General features: G+C 41.6%; 1 protein-coding gene across 1 annotated transcript in view; it reads right to left on the bottom strand.

The window, feature by feature from the left end:
• Window positions 1-1,101: 1,101 nt before the first annotated feature.
• The window catches only part of XPC (XPC complex subunit, DNA damage recognition and repair factor), an 81,065-nt gene continuing 59,455 nt past the window's right edge, over window positions 1,102-22,711 (bottom strand). The window contains exons 12-16 of the mRNA XM_078661714.1: window positions 12,412-12,546; window positions 11,357-11,526; window positions 9,172-9,265; window positions 4,455-4,544; window positions 1,102-1,467 (exon numbers count right to left, since the gene is read on the bottom strand). Coding sequence (XP_078517840.1) covers window positions 1,240-1,467; window positions 4,455-4,544; window positions 9,172-9,265; window positions 11,357-11,526; window positions 12,412-12,546 — 717 coding nt within the window. The 3' untranslated portion in view covers window positions 1,102-1,239. The remainder of the gene's footprint in view (window positions 1,468-4,454; window positions 4,545-9,171; window positions 9,266-11,356; window positions 11,527-12,411; window positions 12,547-22,711) is intronic.

Genomic DNA, 22,711 nt, shown 5'->3' with positions numbered 1-22,711 from the left:
GACTAGAAAAATATGGAAAGTCTGGAAAGTCCCAGCTCTTTTTTGTGGCCTGAAATGTTAAATGTTTTTGTTTAACTAAAACAGAAGCCTCTTGGCCACTGTAAAAACAAACTTTCCGTATTATAAAATATATTTACACCATATTCATAAATTATTATTCAAGTGATTTTACAATGCTTTTGGAATATAACAGACGACAGCAAAAGAAAAGTATTTCTATTTCTCGCTATGAAATATCCGAAGACAGATTAGAAAGGACAAACTGACATCTAAAAGACAGTGCTGATGTAGGAAAATACATGGAACATGTGGCCAACAGGCATTGTGGTTATTTAAGCTTGATGGCACAGTAGGTGATGTAGAATGGAAGAAGATGGCATTGAAGAGGTTTCCATATCCTCTCGCCAGTGGAGTTTTATGTGGAGTCGAAAGCAATCTTTTCAAAAACCTGGCGAAAGAGAGACAGTTTAATTTGTCTCCACAATGTTAAATAATATAAATGGAAGTTTTTTTGTTTATGTATGCCACCACTCTAGCAACTAACTTTGTTCCCTCGGCATTCTGATACAGTTTTGATATCTAAATATACACATTTAAAGAATGGGCGTAAGATTGTTTTGTGGTGTGTGACAATTAGATCAGGATGCATATCTTCCAACGTAGTTTTGGATTTGTCATGAGATTGGCGGAGGCATTTTTTGTAAATATTTTCCAGCTCAAAGAGGAGGTATATGTATTTCTCCATAGTACTGCATTAACACCAGTGTGATCCACCTCTTTACATGATAGAATGAATACCCCAAGTGAGGGAAGAGGCAGGGTAACGCAGTTCCATGGAGGATTAAAGCCATTGATTTAAAATAGTAAAACTGCAACAGAATGTTAAAAACCAAAGACACGCAACACATTCCATCACAATTCATGGCAAAATCTAGGATCTATGCATATTCTGATTAATATGCATATAATGTGGAAAATGGGCTAGATAACATCTCATCCACAAGGTCATATTTTTTCTGTTTAACCAGGACTGACACAGTTCAAGTTCTGTGACGTAAGTGCAGCAGGGTGCTCATTCAAGCCACCTTAAAGACAGATGATTTTGGACTTCAGAAGAGCTTTGGTGTTCAATGAATACAATTGTTGTGCCTGAGTCTGATAGCACCAAATCGCCCCACTCTCACTGTGGGGCAACCCCCTCCCAAAAAATACGAAGGAATCCGCTCCTTGTCCTTTAATCTACAGTTTCTCAAAGGGGAATAAATGTGTGGCTTCTGCCTTCTTCGCACGTGTTGTTTTTTGCTTCTGCTTCCCTTTGCTCTGCTTCTCCGCTTGTCGGTTTTGAGGCCAAGAAACTGTTGCATCTTCAGCAGGTGTTTCAGAAGTGGGTTTCTGGGAGCTAGGCGTCTCCTCTTCATCTGATGAAAATCCAGCTCCTCCATGGAGGTTGGAACCAGATTCCTCTTCCTATGAAAGAAATCACAGCACACTGATCAGGCCTGTACCAAATTATATAGAATAGACAGAACCATCTGCGGCCTGTGCAAGTAAGAGCGGTGGGTCAGTAGGGCGGGGGGATTTTGTCAGACGATGACGAGGGAAAATGAATATTAAAAAAATTAATTTTCCCCCGTCGTCTGTCAAAACCCCCTCCACTCCGCCCCACCGCCCTTACCTGCACGGGCCGCAACTGGACAGAACGTTGGTGCATTGCAATACACCTGGACACTGAAATCTTTTTAGACAAGTGCATTTGGAGTTCTGTTTGGTCAGTCTTACATTTCCTTCCGAATCTCTATCACACAAATTCAGAATTTTGAAAATCTAAATGAATACACTGTTTCAACATTAACCCACCTCTGACAAGGGTCTACTGTGGCATTAGTGCACCAACAAAACCTTCACTTTGCTGCAGCTCTACCTTTCCATCAGTCGCCAATGATGAATAATATGATGGCATGGGCACCACATAAAGAAAATTCTCGCAATCGTTTCGAGTGCTGGAATTCGAATCCCTAGGCCATCCCCTAAATAGGGTTTTCCAAAGTCGCGGAGACGGGAAACTGCCATACAAAACCTCTGGACAAGTGCCTGGGCACCACCATACTGGATGAAGAGGATTCCTGTATCATGCGGCAGATGCACAAATTTATAACTTCAGTTTGCTCTGTCTCGGAACATGTATGGGAGAGCTCGGTAATGCGAGTAGTTCCTCATTTGTACATCCTGGTGCCCTAGAATCAAAATGCTTTTACATGGAGAGTAGTGAAAAGAAAGGACAGTGCATTGCAATCTTAGTAACAGTGGCTTTTTCCTTTGCTTCTCTGCTGGGTTCAGAAGCAGACCATCACAGCATCTGTGAATCTCATTTGGCCGTAACTTATGAGACGCCTTTAGAGATTCCAGCACTTTAAATTAAGACCTGCTCAATAACTTGTTTGTGCAACCACTTAACTGCCTTATTTTGTAGGTGAACCTAGTTCCAAGATGGTAGGATCCTCCCTTCAGACGCAAAGGAGGAACAAGCATGCAGTTCCTCCATAAATGGCATGAAAGGCGCCATTTCAAGTTTGATGGGCAAATGACATGCCGAAAGCAGTCCTCAGATAAACAAAATTACAATGAAAATATTAAGGTCGCAATAATGTCAAAGTCTTTTAAACAAGGATATTTGGAAGACACAAGCCCGACACTCCAACTTCACTTTGCTGAAGGGGTGGTTGCTAATCACATATGATTAAATGGATGCACTTTTTCAACATCCTTTAGGAGAAGCATGTTTAAAAAAGGATTAACCAATTTGAGTTCAGAGTAATTGTCATTTCAATATAGGGAGAGGAAGGGATAAGGAAAATGCAAAGCCTTGCAACAATATTTCAGGAGAGATGCAGTCTTAAATGAAGGCAGATGAGTGACTACTACAGAGACATAACCAGTTAATCTGAATGTCTTCCACACATCAGCTAATGGGGAAGTATTGGTACACCACTCCTGTATAAAACTGCATGTACACTTACATTAATCGGTGTACTTTTCACTCTTTATCTACCCATTGCTACCCTTCAACTGCTTCTCCTGAAGAGTTGTGTTAAGCTTAGACAGCTGAGCACAACTGATAGTATTGAATGTAAAATGAAAACATCTTTGCAAAGTTCTGTGTATTGGAGTGCTTTTAAAACAGACTAAAACAAAGACCATGTGCTGATGTAACAATATGCATCAATGCAAGTTTTAATTTAAAAAGATGTAGAACAAAAATGGAAGTTTGTCATCTATAGTACATTACAGAAACCTTTAAAATAAAATGTTCTGGCATTGCTGCACAAATGAGGATCCCACCAGTATTGGGTACTGGGCCTAATGGTCAAAATATCAGAGTGCTCTCTCAATGCACAGATTACACAAAGAGTTGTTGATATGAAAGGCTATTATGTCACCTAATTCTACACGAAGGGGCGCGTTTACGAAGTAGTCACAAAGTGCAGCGCAGCAAGTCTCCTTGCTGCGCTGCACTGAATGACCGGGAAAGAGCAGGAATGCACTATATTTAAGGCAATATGGCGCATTCCTGTCCTTTCCCTTGTGCAGGCCCCCTTTTGGCAGCCTAGCGCCAATGCAATGGCGCAAGGGTGCCTGCAGGATTATTTCTGTGCAGGAAGGGACACCTTCCAGCACAAACACAATCCTGGGAGGCATATTCCTCTTTCTATGTGTGCTGCAGAAGAAACATGGAGAAAAAGATATTTTTCCTCATTACGCCTCCCTCAGGTTTACAAGTGCTTATAAACCTGGGGATGCCTCAAAATCCATAGGAGTTGTGTGGGAACAAACACCCAACGCCCATGGAACGCCTTCCCAGGGCAGAGTAACGCAATGCAGTGATTTGGGCTGCATCGCTCCAGATTTTTTAAACCAAAGTTGCTTGACTTAAAAAATGTGACTTGGAGGTTTGCATATACCACGTTATGTGGAGCAAACGTGACACAACCCTCTCATATATAAGCCTTTAAGTTCTTTAAGACCTGAGGTGGGAGTGTCACTGTGGCAAAAGCATTGGCACCACAAACTGATTTTTAAAACCACCTTTTTTAAGTTGAATTTTAGACAGACTTTGCTCACTTAAAAAACGGTCTCACCGGGCACATTCGGAACAAACTATTTTTTTTTTCCTCATATTTGTAGAGCACAGAGCTACTCAGTAGAGTGTCCCGGCGCTAGCGGAAACAGAGCGATAGTAGGAAAGCGAGCACAAGGAGGCAAAAAAGAGGACCTAGGCCATTTTGTACAACTTGCATTGAGTTTGCTGAAGTATTTTCTTGAACAATGCAGAAAAGTTATTGTTATACAAATGCACTGAACTCATAACACATATTGCTTCCTGGCCCCTCCAGACAATCACATGAGTATACCAAACCCACCGCTTCTTAAGGCTTCAAAAGTGGTTATTAAATTACCTTGGCTCCGTATCGCTGCTTCAACCTCTCTCGGATCAGAAGTCCTTTTATTAGTAGTTTCCAGTTTCCATAAACCCTTTTCTCACGTTTCTATGCCAAAAGATGTAAAACTCATTAAAAAATAAATATAGAAAAAGCATGCACTGGCTTAGACAACAAAACTGTCTTCTTTCTCATGGTTATAGTATAAAACATGCTCCAGAGGCAAAATTTTGTAGGCACAGGCAATATTTTAGGTGCATGCAGTAGAGGGTTAACTAGCTTTTGGAAAAATGTATTACCAGGGGTTCCATTAATGAACGTTTACTTTCACATTTAGATCAGGAAATATGGAGTTTTGTTTCATTTTTTAAAATAAAAATACGTTATTATTTACCCCACAGATGTTTTTCATATTATCTGGATTGCCATAAATGAGGCGAGTAAATTCTGGCAATTAGAAGAAAATTCAAGTTGAGGCATCTTGTGCCTTATATCAAGTACACACTAGATGATCAGAGTAAAGTTCTTAAGCTAAGAGAATAAAACCACAGCAGACTGGCCCCAAACACAATCAATAATATGCATTTGAACAGTCACCCTTAAAAAACACAATTGTTTCTTTTGGGAGCAAAATTAATAAAAATATCAAATTATTACTGCCACACTTGATTCTCAAACAGTCAATAGGTGAGGCTTCTGATCGTCTAATGGCTTAACTTACATAGTCTTTTTGTCTACCATGTAAGAATGTGCTGCTGGTATTGTGACTGTGCACACTTTATTTTGAGCATATCTCAGGTAGTCCTCTGCTGACACGCGCTCCATTAAGTCTTACTTGATGTTGTGAAGGAGCCTTTGTCTATATTCTGAGGTTGTAGAATCTAGAGCGGCCTAACTCCACCCGATTCCCCAAATACCCTATCCCTTCTGCCTATGACTGAACACATTCACAGAAAGAGGTACTCTCACAAAAAGAGGCGCTCTAATACTGAGACACAAAAAAGTTGCTTTTGCCTCAACACCACACTCTGTGTAGGAGGACTAGCCAGTTGTGTCTCAAAGGGAAGTGTGACTCTTCTTCTTAGAACATATATATTTTTTCCTGAATTGAAACTGTCCGCCTCTCCATATGTCGATATTGTATGTGTTACCCTCCTTCCATCCTTTTTGTAAAGCGCTCCGATATCATTCGGGATCTTGTTCGCGCTATAGAAAACTTTAAAAATAAAAAAATAAATAAATAGCAACGACCCAACACATCAGCCGGCGAACATCGGAGGTCCTTCCTTCTCCCACCTGGCGGCTACGACCTGGAAACCCCTCCCCCTGCGCTTCAGAGCATCACCGTCACTCTGAGAGGTCAGGAAGGCCCTCAAGACCTGTATGTTAAACCAACAGGAACAGGCAGTGTGATCCCGCAGCAGGACCCCACAGCGCCTTGAGACCCTCATGGGTGAAGCAGCCGCGCTATATTAATCCTCATTGCTTGACCGTTAATATGGGGCACGATTTAAACTCTGACAAACAGGACACTAAACTAGAGGCTTTATCAAACTCAACAATAACTTCTACACAGATCATGGATGAAATAAACATGCAGTGAGCTTGCTGGGGGAGGGAGAAGGTGGATTTTAGGGCTAATGTAAGTTAATCAATTTAGAAAAAAACAGAAGTGCCATTCAGTTCCAGGACGTGGGAAGGGGGTTGAATTGAAAAATGATCTTTGTACATTTTGCAGATAATAGAAGAGAAAAAACCTTTTTCCATGAAATAAACTTATTTGGATCTTTTAAAGCAGCTTGCTTGTAAAGACAATGTAAAAATTACAAAAAGGCTATGAACTAGTTTCTAACGAACGGTAAAGGACCTTCATGTCGCTGACTTAATACAGACATCGAAGGAACAAAATTATTTCATCCCAAATTTTGGGGACACTATGATAACAGATCTCTAGTATGCGGATGACACTGCTCCTACCAAACTGGATGGTAGGTGGGCTTAAAAGATCAATTTCTGCTTCAAACAAATACTGTTTGCTAAAATAACTGCAAATTAATTTTGAAAAAAAACTAAAAAAGGTACTAATCTGTGGTTGCAGAGCGATAAAACAGTGTGATGTTTGGAAAGAGTTTCTTCTTAAAGATACCTGGACTGATTAAAGAGGAAGCCATAGTAATCATTCAGCATACCTTGGGTTAAAGGCTGCATTTTCAAACACAGCTTTCTTTTTGCTTACCTAGAAACGTTTTAGGGCCAAAATTGCTTCTGATTTAGTAGGTTATTTCAGCCAAGTCTGTGTCCATTGTGACATTTAGTTCACAAACCTTTTCTGTGATATTTTGTTTCTTCTGGGCTTGCTTGATAGTTAATGTATTCAAAGGAATTTATCTTTGCTTCTTGGCACGCTCCTTCTAAGGATACGCCCAATCAGCCAGTAATTACCGCCATGAGCACTGGATGCCAAAAATATAACAAAATTACCACCAAACTGCTAGAGTGAAAATTATGATATGATTTGACATGGTGGAGCAAAGGATGCACACAAAATACAGAGAATTAACACTATCATGCTGTAGGGTTGGCACGTTGTCCCAAGAATGACCACCTTTCAGTCAGAGCGAGCAGGATGCTAGAGACAGGCACAGTCATACACTGGCTGCCCACACCATGCCAGGAACTGGAATCATCATGCCATACGAAAGGGAGCCCTATGCTCAGGATGTCCAGAAGATGCTAGGAATTACCACATTATGTAAAGACCACCATTTTCCAGTGACTGAGCAATAGACATCATCCAATGGAAACCATACATAGCCAAGAATGACAACTATTATGCAAGGGCCACCATGGTGTGCCAATGGGCATCATCCAAAGGATGCTCACAAGTAGCCAAAAATATTCATCATTTTACCAAGGAGGCCAATAGCCCCTAGTCATACACCTTCTCATGCATGCACTCCACACCTAGCTACCTCTCCTCACTTGACCATCTCTAGGACACTGGACCCTCATCCAGCGCTCCAAGGAAAAGTGAGGTCTGGATTGGGCCACGTCCAGCAGTAAGGGGAGGTGGAAGGAAGGTGGGCAAGCACAGTCTGATGGTGGGAGGGGCCGAAAGGAATGGCTCATACAGATGGGAGGGAGGGGACGTGCTGGGCACATATGCGGGGACATGGTAGTTCAGCACAGTCAGGGTCATTTACCCTTCGCCATGTGTCCAGTGCAGTTGCACAGTCAACAGAGGCTATTGGGGCATTGCCTGCACAGAGGACTCCTTCATTGTTGGTATTTTACCCGTACCTAGTTATGGGGTGTACGGTGCTACGTAGCAATGTGTCACTTAGCTATCCAATATCATCCACATAAAGCTTTGCCTCAATTCCGTGCTACACTGCATCTCTGAGACGAAACCGAAGAGTTTCACAAGTGAAACTCAATGAGCACCGGAAATTACCAGGACTTTTGCATTTGTTATGTTAATGGAAGTCGTAAAGCGCAGGGCACCAGTTAGTTTTATGCTGCTGAGGAGGGAAACAAAAGGGGATACAGGTGGATAGAAAATAAGATGTAGGGTAGTCAGAGAAGGAAAAAACAGGTGAGTTATGAATTAGTTGTAGGCTTGTCTGAAAAGCCAGGTTTTTAATGCTTTCATGAATTTTAAATAACAGGGTGATGATCTTATTTCAGTGGGGAAAGAATTCCATAGCTTGGGGGACAATGACCGAAAATCTAGCGCCGCCCAACCTCTTCAACTTGGGAATTGACATATAGTTCAAGTGGGCAGAACGTAACGAGCGCTTGGAGGTGTACTTGTGGAGTCAGGAAGTGGTAAAAGAGGGGCTTTTATTATGGAGTAATTTGAAAACGATGCATCCGGCTTTAAAGGTTGCTCTTTGTTCTACAGGCCAGTGGATGTTTTTCATGAGAGGGGTAATGTGGCCTTGCCTTGCTTTGGTTGATAATAGATTAGACGGGCTGCCAGGTTCTGAACAATTTGGAGCCTTGTAGTAAGGCACTTGGGAAGGCCAACATATAGAGAGCAGGCATAGTCGATCCTTGAAATGACAAGGGCAATGACCACTTGGCTAAGGGCTGTGGAGGCAGTTCCCATGAGTGGGGTGGCGGGGGAAGAACAGTGGAAGTGTGCGTGCAAAATGTTATATAAAAAAAAGAAATACGTATCTAACGTGACGTCCTCACTCTTGACCGTTTCTTTGCAGGAAGCGGACGCTGGAACTTTATTGCCCAATCCTGGCGCTGCTCAGATGCTCAGATGATTGGAGGGAGCGGGCTCACTTGGTGTTCCACAGCGCTCTGGAGGCCTGCACTTACTCTCAACCCAGCTGTCCTAAGACAGCGGAGCTAAGAGGTTCAAAGTGTGCATGTGTGGCTGGCCATCTCAAAACGGCCGGCCAAGAAGACATGCGCACTTTAAACAGTGATTTAGACGGCTCCTTCCTGATTCTGTCAGTCAGTCAGCAGCAGCCCCGCCCCGTCCTAACGCTTGGCCTCTAGAACTTTAGCTAGATAAAGCAGGAGGGAAATTGGGCAGTAGTTTTTCAAGGGGAGAGTGTCTTCTCCTTGCTTTTTCTGCAGGAGGACTACTATTGCTCTATTGCTTCCTTAAATGTGCCAGGTACTATTTACTGCCAGGCATATACAATCAAAAGTGATTTAGAATAAAAGTACTACTTAACAGTTGCTCGCAGAACAGCTAATGTGGGCAGTAATGTACCTCATTTTCCTTCTTTTCCAGTTCAGTTTGCTCAATGTTCCAGGCATCAAGGAGCACCTCCTGGAATTCTTCACAGACGATATACCCTTCCGTGCTGGAAAAAAAAGAGATATAGAAGTAGATGCATTCACACAAAACTGATGAGACATCAAAACATGGCCAGTAAATGGAACAAACGTGTAGACTATTTTTAAATCTCTCAAAACAAGGCAAATGCTGGCACTGATAAAAGTTACTTACAGCAGGAAACATTTCCCCACACTACCCACAAATGCCCATCAAAAGTATTCAGTGCTTGACTAATAGTTGTATGTCCTTTCCACTTTCCCATGGTAAGATGGTCAAAAGCAAGGGTTCATTGTAGCTGTAATGGTAGGGTATTATTTAAGTGCATAATCATCTGTTAAAGAATATCAACTCATACTACAACAGGAATCACATAACGTATTGGTTATTTGCCAAAATGTGATCTTAACTCTGAGATGAAAGCTATTCCTGCCATAAACTAGCCCACATTTTTATTTGTAACTCAAAGGTAAAAGACTGTGCCACCTTTGGTTAAGCCAGCCAATCAATGTGAGTCACTAAATTAGTGTGAGGTATGAGCCAGGAACATGCACTTCCATAGCCACTTTGAAAATTTAAATGTATGCACCAATTAAAACTACAAAAGACCACTTCCCACAATCCTACCACCCTTAGCCACAATGTGGAGAATGTTTAACCAGGGTTACCTCAGCAGTTATGGTTATTATGGTCTATGTAGATTTCAACAGTGCTGTGGGCTAAGCTGCAGAAAATATTAACTGTATTTAGTGCCGGATGTGGCTAATCAATGTTTTTGCAGATTTGATATACCCTGGTGTTATCCTTTTTTTTTTCTTCTTTTACCAGTATTTCTTTATTAACTTTTTCCAACTGCATGTCACATGGCCATTATACGTGTTCACAAGAGATACAACACACTGTGAAAGACTATTACCAATATTCTACACAGTGCCATATGCAATCAATCTTCTCAAATGTACTAGAACACTAGAATTGGGATTCAATTTACAGTTTCTCTTGTTTTAAACCAAAGTCCCTATGCCTGTCCGATAGATGAGTGTCTAAAGCCTTATGTCACAAAGTATTCCCAATGTGCAGAGAAGGTGAATGAACAGAGGCCAAGTACTGTCCAAGAACTTTAAGCTGCCCTGTGTGTGAACAAAGTATTACCAGTGGTGAACTGGCCTATGGTGCATGGCATTGTTCATGGTGGTGTGTCATCCGAACTTAAACACAGCAATAATGCTACCCATGAAAATATTAAGGCTCCCATACAGCTTATAGTGGGCGAGTACTAGCAGTTGAACAAGAGGATGGGTGGCAACACAGAGTGAGCGGGATTCACTGTGGAGATTGTGTTTAAGAGGTTGAACCTTGGCCTATCATGGGTACTAAGCTGAAGATTGGTCCAAAGCTTATGATAGAGGTTTCCCACCCTATTCTGAATAGGGAAAGACTGAGATTAAAAGAGAGCTGTCCATTTAGTTTTGAACTAGCTATGGAGGGAGAAAGATTAATCCCTACAACTTGCATTATTCTTTCACAGTTACGTGGGCTTGATTCTTGTAAATTAATGAAACAGGATGTGCTAACGGGGCAATGCACTTGGTTAGTAGGTAAGGACCAGCAGCTTTTCCACAGGGAGAATCATCATGGGTTTATTGGTTCAGCCAATTTAAAGTTAGGTGTGATGAAGAGAATATAAATACATTAAACAGCCATACAGCCCCTATTACCCTGAATGTCCAGTACCCCTAATCGCTCTCTTGACTGGATCACAAATGTAAAATAATTTAAGGTAACAGCATTAGGTCGAGAGTGTCTCCAAGTAAGCGCAAAAGCAAGTCGACTAAAAAGCATTGCAAACGCAGGGCCTTTCAGGGGCCAACAAAAGCGTGAAATGCAAAAATGCTCAAGTGGCACTACTATTAGAAGATATCCTTGCCCATAACTGTACTTCAGAGACTGCTGCTTCTTCTGTCACTGACACTCTGGGAGAGGTCTTGTCTCCGTTGCGGATGTTAGGTTCTGACTTTAGGCGTTCAACTGAGCCATTGCCCTCACAACTGCAGAGGCAGTGCTTACATCAAGTAGAAAGTAAGTTTAAGAAAAAAGCACAGCAATAATTGCAACGTACACTGGGTGTGAAAAGCCGCAATGAAAGTCAAATCCTGTGACGGCGGGCACGCAGTCGATGTTCAGCTTTCGGGCCACTCGATGCAAATTTGGAACATGGAGGTGGGAACAGCCTATCGGTAACATACTGGGCTTAAATAGGTACACGTTTCCATATTCGTTGCGAGGAACCTGTATTTGAAGAGACAATAAAATTACTGAGCATGGAGTGTATATTCCAAACTGACACACATGCATAATAAAAACTAGCTTGTTTTTAAACTTTATAAAAAGGGAAACTGTATAAAAAGCCCCTGTAAATGTCTGGAGGTACTGTTAATTAATGTTATGCCTTCTCTCATCGTGGGCCTTCGGACTTATGACAAAGTCATACCTACCCTCCGAGAAATCTCTCATCTTCGTCCGTAAGCCCCACCACACTCATGACCTACGAAGTCAACTGTACAAAAACAGTCACCTCAGCCCCCCTACTAATAAACCTAGCAACAATGATTAAGGTCTCACACCACCTGCTTGAGGTTCATCGCCATGGTTGAGACTAGAAAGATTAGGAGAGAACAGGCCGTTTTGCTATTGTGTCTCGATTTGTGTCCATATTCAGCAAGCGGCTTCCCTTGTACGTTTCGGAAGGAGCTGAAGACCAATCTCTTGAAACACTACCTTGCTGCATTGTGTTTGCCACTGTGATGGACTCAGTCTGACAGAAGCACCCCTGCCCACCCTTATCTCATATATTCTATTGCTTTTTTGGTCCCCTCTTCCCTGTGTTCTCCAATTCTTTACTATGAACTTCAGTTATCTACCCCAGCAATGTAACCCCTACACACCTGCTTATCTTCTGTAATGCACCTGTTTTGTACAAATTCTTTATTGCAAACCCTCACCCCTTGTACATTCTTGTTGTGTAACTAGGTTCACGCAACATTAAGGACATTTATTCAATATTGAAAAATGGGGAATTACTAAAGGTGAAAAAACAGACAAGACACTACGGTATAGTATCTGCACTGTCATGTGTAGAGACATTGGTCATTTAAATGAACTAGAATTCCAAACCTTGCCACCAACAGCCACAGGAGGCTGGTACTCCTCCGTCTGCCAGAGACCATATATTGGCAGGTCATCACGATCTTGATTTTCAGGGTCAGCCAACCTCGCCTTCCTTGCCCGGTTGGACTGTCCTTTCACCATCTGTTCAAACAGAGATAATGCCACTTAGTAATTAACCACATTGCATAATCAGTAAAGCCATAAAACTGGGTCTGGAGGGCGTTGCCACACAACAGTGCATGAGGTTGATGATGTTACCGGACATATACATCTCCTACAACCTGTAAATGATTGCTCGTTTAGCAAAGGTGAGAGACTACATTTTTACAGGAACAGATTGGTGTTGGTGTGTAGTACAGATGATACAAGACTTTATAATGTTGGGACTGTAATCAGGCTTAGCACAGCAGTTTCTGACCCATATCTAATGATAAATAAAACTGATCTCGACCTATATCTAAACCAGTTGCCCATTTATCCGCCCATTTCTCCAAGTCATCTTTCTTCGAGTTTAACAGTTCTGAGTAAAACCTCTTAATTGTACAGTCCATACCTGCTTGTATAACCTCCATTATTGGATTTTTTGCAAATCTCGCAGCACCACCCTTTTTTTATTTATTAATAAAGCTTCTGACTTGGAGATATTTAAAAAATTGTCTCGTCTCTAAGCCATAACTTGCCTGTATCTCTGAAAATTGCATCATACCGTGCGGACTTAAAATATCACCCAGTTTCCGAATTCCTTGCCTCCCCCACTCATTGAAGACTGCATCGGAAAAAACCTCGCTCGGGAGAGTAGGGTTACCATCGCTTCTTGTATAGGTATTATACTTCCCTATTCCAAACCTCTTGGCGAATGCTTTCCAAATGTTATATGCTGCTAGAATGGTCTTAAATCTTGTCCTTTTGAAATAGCTTGCATCTGTATATTTCAAAAGCAAATTTTCTGCCTCCAACCCCATAACTAATCCATAAATAGCTAGTGTACCAAATTCATCCTGCCCTTCTGCCTCTGCGCCTCCCAGCAAGCCCACCATGTATTGTAATGCTGATGCCCAGTAATATAACTTTATATCTGGTAACGCCCATCCTCCTTTTTCTCGTGGAAGTGCCATGTACCTGAGCGCTCTCCTTGTTTTCCCCTTGGCCCAGATGAATCGGTTAATAATATGTTCACAGATCTTAAACCACTTATTTTCAAAGAATAACGGAATGGCTCTAAATATGTACAAAATTTTTGGAAGAACCATCATTTTACAATACTAGTTGGTCCCACAATTGAGAGGTGTAGATTATCAAGTCCGTCTAGTTCCTTTCTTACTTTAGTGATTATTGGAGCAATATTCTTTTCCACTAAAGTATCGAGATCAGCAGTGATAATCACTCCTGCTTGAACCACTCGGGTATCGTTACAGTATGCATGGGGATTTTTAATTATTTGCGTCTTGTATCATCTGTACTACACACCAGCCAAACTTGCCCAATGGGGAGCGTTATCAGGTACCAGATGTTTTAGATGTGATAATCCAGAGGCTGATCTAGAACACATTTTTTCATTATGCCCTCATTTGGAGTCAACAAAGAAAGATATAGAGAATTTTTTAAATAATGCATTAGGAATTTAAATTGTATTAACCTCATCAATAATATTACTAGGAGTCGAAGAGGAGGGGCAGATACGGAGCGGAAGCTTTATATTTCTGGCAATGGCAGTTTTAAGATTATGCATAGCTTCGGCATGGCTAGATCCCCTCCCCCGGACCCACCATCAGTGGTTAGCTAAATTACTGTCAATTTATAAGTTAGAATCTGCTATATATGCTAGGAAAGGGAAGAAGGGAAGAATGTTGGGAATACAAATATGGGATCCGATTAAACGATGGAAAGAAGGGAATGTTAGTTAATAGACACTTTACTGGCTTAGTGCTTTTCTTTTATATTTCCCTTTTTTCTCTCTTTTTGTTCTCTCTCTTGACTGTTCTTTTTGTACCGGTGTGTTTTTTTTTTCATAGTATGATGATTATGTTTTCTAGTCAGTAGGACCTAATTTAAGAATGTAATTTTATGTAGATATCCTTCTTTATGTAATAACTAGTGCTATATATGTATTATGTATACATTTTTACTGTCTATGTGTCCTGTACATGCTATAAAAAAGGGGAAAATTCAATAAAAAAAATAAAATTAAAAAAAAAGGAACAGATTGGTGTTAATGTGAAAGGCTAGACAAAACATCTGCAACAAGAGAATGTGAGGCTTCCCTGGGAAAAGAAAAAAAAATTGAGAAAACTTGATCATCAATTGTGCGGTTTCACAGCACAAATTTTAATTCTGTGTAGCTGCAGATTGTACTTCATCTTTTCGGTGAGGAGCCTGAGCGAGATGTAAGTGAGAGCACATAGTAAATCTCTGCTGGTGGAAGCTGAAATTTAGGCTGGACAGTCTGGACCAAATAACTAGCCACCTTCCAGGGTAAAGCAATGACCAAGTACCTGCTCTTGAGCTTAATGGAAAAAAGAGGCACAAGCGACACCTTTGCTGGCCCAGAACATAAATGTCTAACTAGAGGTTACAGGCAGGCTGGTGAGATGGTTGCAGCATCCTGATGCGTCAAGACTGAAAGAACACCAATGGATACTGCTCTCGATAAACACAAGCCTTTCCTTAAACTAGAGACTGGAATGCAGACGGTATAGAGCAAAATCACGATTCATCAGATACTTTAACAAAGTGTGAATCGTTGAAGATATCTGAACAGTCAACCTGATTAGGAAGTATGTACTGAAGAGCAACATTAAACAAAATTGACAATCAAATGAGAATATCTAATGTGAGAGTGGTAGCACTAAACCTTTGATAATGAGCAGCAATCAGGCGCCTAATAATTCTCAGAGAGTGGTTAAATACTACACAATATAAATAAGGAAGGAGCCACTATCGAGGCATTGGGAATGTAGTGACCAACGCTAATGGTGAAAACAGAGGAAAGAAGGTGTCGAGCTTTCAACAGTAAACAATACTTTTACAGAGCCTCTTCATCCTTCCATTTCCAAATGTTAAGCAGCACATAAGTAAGAAAGTTGAGTTACAGGAAAATAATTTCAGTCTAATCCAGAAGGCCTGGCTGTTTTACAAAATACAACTCAGTGCGTTCTAAGGCAGCTCAGGTATGCTAATAGTTGTCCATCAAGGGGCTCCCAACAATACTGAGACACATTATACAAAATAAAATACCCAATACAATGCGGTAGAAAGAAGGAGTTGCATGCATCCAGTGTTGCTAAGAGATGCCAGGAACTCAACTATCCTCAACCACCCGACAAACAGCACATTATCAATGTAAAAGTTGTGCCTCTGGCCTCATTTCAATTTCTCTTACGTCAAATTTCATACTCCTATTAGCCAAGGATTTCAGATTGCCTCCACATTGTCCATCAGGACAATAGACAAACCCCTAGATACCCTACTGTTCAACCTCACACCATGGCATGGATGAGAACATCCAAAATATGTTATAGAAACTTTCAAGCTGTGGTCTGCAGTGAAAACAGTGGTCACTACAGAATGGCACGGCAAAGAACCAGACAGCACACACTCTCTGGGATACGGATTCACCCTGCAGTTTTCTTACTTCAGGCAGGGAGAACAAAATTTCATTACAAGACCGGAGGCTACCATTATGCATTATTCCTTTAATGCAACTTAAAGTAGCCATTTTAAAGTTAATACATCACTAAGCAAAGCTCTAGGATACTCATAGGTATGACAACAAGGCTAGCTAGATCTGCCTCTTTTAAATGTGGCTTCAAGCAGATAAGTTCTGTTTTTCATTGTTCTCTATACTTTGTCAATGTTGCATTGTATTGCGTTTAATCTTGATTATACCTTAGATTATAGCTATAGCATTTACTGCTATCATTGTTTTCCGTTTAACCTTTTTACTTTGCTGTTTATTAATATTTCGGGCTTCTGCTGCTCCCAACACACCCTTTCGGAAGAGAGACACCACTCTCCCTTTCCGATTTCTGCTTTTCTTTCACTTTTTTCCCTGACCGCAAGACTTTACAAATCGTTGCGGTCTGGGCACAGCCCTCATGCTCCAATTTACGGAGCGTGGGCCACACCAGGACACCTTTGTTCTCCGGTTTCATCCCGGTTCCTCCTTTTGGCCCGTACGGGCTTCTCCGCTTTTCAGGCCTTCATAAAGCCAGGGTCTCTCCTATTTTAGAAGAGAGACCCTTAGCGAGCACAGAGTGACATGCTACGCTTCCTTGACAAAGCGTGCGTAGGGGCGGTGCCCTGAAGGCATCGTCCTTCAATATTAACATTGTGTTGCCTAGCAACGCATATTGCATACAGCTGATCGCTCGCGCGGTCTCTTGACGGTTGAGACGCTAGCGATCAGTTAAATCAGATTTTATTCTTTGGAAAGAGATTAAGCATGAAACAACTAATATTACTACATTAATAGATTTAATCCTGCTGTTTTACTAGAATTACTTTAATACTATTTTGAGGACTTCTATTTTGAAGACTGCTTTAACAGAATTACCTATTAACCAGTCTATATTATCTAATCACGCGACTAAACGCTTGGAGCATACATTTTATTCAAAATATTACCCAATACCTACAATAATAATAATAAGTGTTAACACCCTTTTCAAGGACTTAACCCCCTGTGATTACATTTTTTACTATGTCTGACGTTGATTCAGACGATTCACAAGCCCAGGCCCCTACTTCCAACCCTAATGAGGAAATTATTAAAATAATTGTACAAAAAGAAATGCGCTCATGCATGAGGGAGATTATAAGTCAAATTGCTGCCGGAAATAGACCCTTACCTGAATCTACCAACCTCTCCATGGAGTGCACATTGACGATTTAACTAAATGCGGGAGTAAAAGATCAAGGAAAAGCAACAATTTAGATAGGGAGAGCACATTGAGCACACTGGGAGGTCCAAACACCTCAAAATTATTGGGAGGCTTATGCACCTCACACCCTAAAGGAGGACTAAGCGCCTCAAACACTAAGGGAGGCCTAAGTGCCCCAAAAATATCTGGTGTCCATAGCGGCACAACCTATCCAGACACCCTAAGCGGCTCACTTTATCCAAGTGCCCAATCTAACCCCCACTTAATTGATGATGATCAAGGAACAACAGAATCCCGGGACAAATACATCCTTGACCTGGACCAGGATGATAATGACCCCGATTTTGCTCTCTCAGACGACGAACTCCCCTCTTCCTCTAAGGAAATAGTCAATGATCCCTTGGGTGAGGAAATGTTCTCCCCTTATAACATTCAACACCCTAAGAGTTCCCAATGGGGGCCTAAATAAAACATCGCCAAGTTTATCAAGAGGTGGAGAAGAAACCCCCTTGAAAGAGACCCAAGGAATATCCTTAAAGCCGAATGCCCAAGACCTATAGTCCAAGATAACATTTGTCTCACTCCAAACCTGGACCCAGAACTTATTAGGACAGGGACCCTAGGAAGGGGATGAAGTGCTCCCTCAAAACCTGCCAAGACCGCATGCTCGATATGCTAGGTCCCTTGTGCAGAATGATTGATTTAATTGAAGAGAGCCATAATAATGGCCCTTCATCAAACATCGATTTGTTGAAGGGTTAGAACCAGAGGACAATAATCCTCCTCGGCAAAGCTTTTGCAACAATCAACACCGAAAGAAGGAAAGTTGTTTTATTAAACATTGACCCTAAACTCTGTGACATGGCCAAAAAGGAACCCTCTGTCAACCCAAGCAGACTTCTTTTTGGGGAGGAGATGATCAAGGGACTAGGCAAATACATGGCAACATTCACTGCACTGGATAAGGCGCAAATTAACATGCGCAGAGTTTTTAACCCGTGTTTTTGCCAGGGCCGGCAGAAGGGGTCGCTCTACCAGCTGTCCCTACCAAAGACCCTTTTACAGACAACTGTGTTTTGATCATCCCTACCAGTCCCATCCCAGCTTCTACCCTCCGAGAGGAAGACCCTTCCATTCAAGAGGCTTCAGAATCAGAGGTCAGAACTCCTCCAATACTCCAAGTAAGTACCTTTGCACCTCATCCTTCCTTTTCAACGAGGAAAGTGGTTGGTCGCCTAAAACACTTTTTACACCTGCAAATAAATTGCACAACACCCTTGGGTTCTACAGACAGTCCAAGGTTTCAAAATAGATTTTATAGAAAAACCCCAAACAAGTTACAACACCAAAAGTGTTAAATCTAACCCAAAAACACTGTTCTATTGTAGCAGAGATAATAAACTCAATGTTGGTGAAGGGAGCAATTTTAGAGGTCCCCTGGGAAAGCCGGAGTTTCCTGAGAAATATTTTCCTGGTGGAGAAGGACAAAGGGTGGAGACCGGTAATAAATGTCAGAGAACTGAACAAATCTCTCACCTACAGACATTTCAAGATGGAAGATATCCATTTCCTCAGGGACATGCTTTAAGAAAAAGACTGGTTAGTCAAACTAGACCTAAAGGACGCCAACTTTACAATTCCAATGGCGCGAGAATCCCAGTCCCTTCTCCAATTTACCTGGAACAATCACCTATACCAGTTCCAAACTATTCCCTTCGGTCTATCCTCTGCCCCGTGGTGCTTCACCAAAGTTATGAAGCCCATTACCTCAGTTCTGAGGGAAAGAATTATCCGCCTTATAATCTTTCTAGACGACATTCTCCTCATGTCTCAAGACCATTTTAAAATTCTAAAAGACTACCGTAAACTTAATAGATAGTACAGGTTTTATTGTAAACAAAGAAAAAACAATCATGACTTCCTCAAGGTCTCTAGAGATCCTGGGCTTTACAGTGGACACCGTGATGACTATGCTGCTACTTTCCCAGAAAAAGATATCCAAGATTCAAAAGGAGATACGTCATGTCCTGAAACTCGATCTGTTAACCTTAAGAGAACTAGCCAGACTCCTGTGCCTCCTCTCATCGTCAATCCAATCACTTTTCCCGGGTCCTTTACACTATCGGGCCCTTCAAAGGCTAAAAGGCAGAGCTCTCCGGTCTGGCCTTTGGTATGGAGACAAAATTTGCCTAGATTTGGAAGCCAAGACAGAACTGACCTGGTGGTTACAAAATCTGGACGCATGGAATGGCAAAGCCATATTTGGCATTTCCTCAGAATTTGTCCTGGAATCAGACGCCTGCCTTCATGGCTGGGGTGCTTGCTTTCAGAATCAGAACACTGGAGGATCATGGTCCTATTTGAAGAGTACAAACCACATCAATTTTTAGGAGTTAACCGCCGGGTTTTATGCCTTTATGACTTTCAAGCAATCCCTTCAAGGGAGGTAAGTCATTCTCAAGATGCACAACATGTCAGTCGTAGCCTACATAAATCGCCAAGAAGGCACCAAGTCACCAGACCTCTCCAAACTAGCAAAAAAGCTATGGATGTTCTGCCTAGAACACAAAATATCATTAAGAGCAGAATACCTTCAATGTTTGTGCGGACTGGAATTCCAGATTCCTAGTTGATCACACCGACTGGAAACTAAACACAAACGTGTTAAAAAAACGACATTACCTTTGGGGTCCCTTAGAAGTAGACCTCTTTGTGAGCAGACTGATGTCCCAACTATGCAAATACTTCAGCTGGATACCAAACCCGGGAGCTATGGCAGTGAATGCCTTCCTTCAACCTTGGAAAGGAATTCAGGGATATGCTTTCCCCCCTTTGCAATGATCCAACGCGCCCTGCCTAATTGAGAATGAAACAATGTTCAATAATCCTAATAACACCCTTTTGGCTGTCCCAACCTTGATTTCCAATGACCTTGGAATTAACTTACGAAATACCCTTTTTTCTCCTAGCTTCACCAGGCCTCCTAAAAGACATAGATGGTTTAGAACATCTTCTTCAGAACGGGACTTTGAACCTTCTTGCCTGGAAAGTGTCAGGTGAGCCAATGAAATTTGACTTTTGGGCGCAGGCTTCTTCTCTCCTACAAGAATGCTGGGACCCCGGTACACACTATAGATACAATGGTATCTGAAAAAGATGGGTTTGTTGGTGCTTGGAAAGGAACCTGGATACCGTGGAGTCTCCTATCGTACATGTAGCCAACTTTCTTGTCGAACATTCTGAAAGAGGTCTTACTTATAGATCAATTAACTACTATAGATCTGCCATTTCTGCAGGTCACTCCCTTTTAAATGGTAGCTCTATTGGTAAGAATTCTGAAAACCATCAGCCTTAAAAGACCTCCTAAACACAAAACACTATGGGACGTAAAGTTATTACTTGACCTATTTTGTAACTGGCCCAACAGGGCTCGAAAAATTATATAAAATGCACTAGACCTGCAGGTCTAGTATCCCACAAAATCTCCTCAGCCTAAATGAAATGCACTTGACCTCCGACTCTGAAAGCTGAGCAAATGTGACAAGTTAACGAGATTTAAATGCATTTTTATTGCTAATTTACTTTGTGAGCAATAAAGATGCCTTTAAATCTTGCTATCGTGTCACATATCCTCTGGTTTCAGAGGCAGAGGTCAAGTGTCAGTTTGTATTCCTACTCGCCAGAAAGGGCAAGTAGGACCTAAAAATAGCTCGCCCTGAACTAATCTGACTCGAGTACATTTTTCGAGCCCTGACCAATAATAATCTGCTAGATAATAAAAAAAACTTTCTATTAAACTAGCTTTTCTCCTACGTCTAACATCCTGTCATAGGGTTTCAGATGTCAAAGCACTGGAAATAACCAATAGATCATATGACGCCTTCGGTGTCAGATTTAAAATTATCAAAAGAACTAAAACCATGTCGGACGTGATTTTTTACCCTAGGTTTGATGGTTGCCCAAAGTTATGCGTTGTAGACTGTATGAAGGAGTATGATGCAAGGATGAACAAACATTGCACTGCTGGTGTAAACGAGCTTCTTATTTCCTTTGTCAAACCCTTCAAACCCATCTCTTCTTCCTCCATAGCTAGATGGGTTAAACTAGCTATGCAAATGGCAGGTGTTGACCTCCAAAGATTTCAAGCACATTCTTTAAGAGGCGCTATGGCTAGCCAATCTTTTTGGAAAGGAGGTAAATTAGAGTATATCCTTAAGGCGGCCGACTGGTCTAGTTCCTATACCTTTACAAAACATTACTGAAAAACCTGTAGAACATATGTCTGATGTAGTTTTACTAGACTATCAACATGCAGAATGGTAGCCTCTGGTCTTGTAATGAAATTGTAATTCTCCTAATACATGACCGGAGAATCTGGATTTCAATAAAGACATGGAGGCTAACATTATCCCAATCCGTGGACCCGTGGAAATTGAGGCGGCCCCCAACTGCCCGCTTCTGCACAGGCGAGCTGGGCAGGGGATCTGCAGGAAAGGGGAACAGGCAATCGAGAAACAGAAACACACAACAACGCCTATCGAGGCGGGTGGGGATGCAGCTCAGCTGCTCTGGCTATGCACGAGCATCAACCTGCTTTAAATCGATGCACAATGCAGCGGTGTACATCCTAACTAGACCATCGATAAAGGCTAAATGCTGCTGTCAACATAGACGTTCTTGCTGAGCAGAATCTACAACAAGGTATTTATTTTTACTCCACTCGCCTGCACACACTTTAAAAAACGTCCTTTGTTCAAAATGGCTGGGGTCATAAAACTGTAGCAATAAATCCCCTCCTGTACCTCCGATGCCCACGAGGCTCCTCAACTTAACTCCTCCACACAAGACCAACAAAATAGAGATAAGACTCCCTCCAAGCAAGCTAGGAGCTGGGCCTGCTCAAATGGAAACTGAAACTATCCTTCCCTGCTCTCAAAGCAACAACAACAAACAAAGGACTACCAGCTCTATCTCCACTATTTGGCGGCCATTTTAGACTGTTCTCTTTCTCTCTTTGGCGGCCATCATGGACTAGTCTTTGTCACTATATGTCCATATCCTAAGAACTAGCCTCTTCAGACTAATCTCAACTACCGAGTGTCTGCCTTTTACTGCAGTATTATACTTCTACTTATACTTAATGCACAGATCGCTACCTCATATATTTCTGGCTGCTTACTAGTGTCATTTTTGACCCATGTAGCTTTTTGCTTGCACCTGTATTCTGTTCTAGTATTTCGTTATTACTATACTTCTACTTGTATACTGTACATTTTTGTGGGCTGCACTCATCTCACTTTTATTATTGTGTTGCACTGATTGCTACCTCATATATCTTGTTTGCACCTGTATTTTGTTCCACTATATCATTATTACTATACTTCTACTTTTATACTGTGCATTTTTATAAGCTACACTCATCTCAC

The sequence above is a fragment of the Lissotriton helveticus genome, chromosome 9 (assembly GCF_964261635.1).
Source record: "Lissotriton helveticus chromosome 9, aLisHel1.1, whole genome shotgun sequence".
Classification (NCBI taxonomy): Eukaryota; Metazoa; Chordata; class Amphibia; order Caudata; family Salamandridae; genus Lissotriton; species Lissotriton helveticus.
The sequence above is the reverse complement of the archived record's forward strand: the minus strand, read 5'-3'. Positions and strand labels throughout refer to the sequence as shown.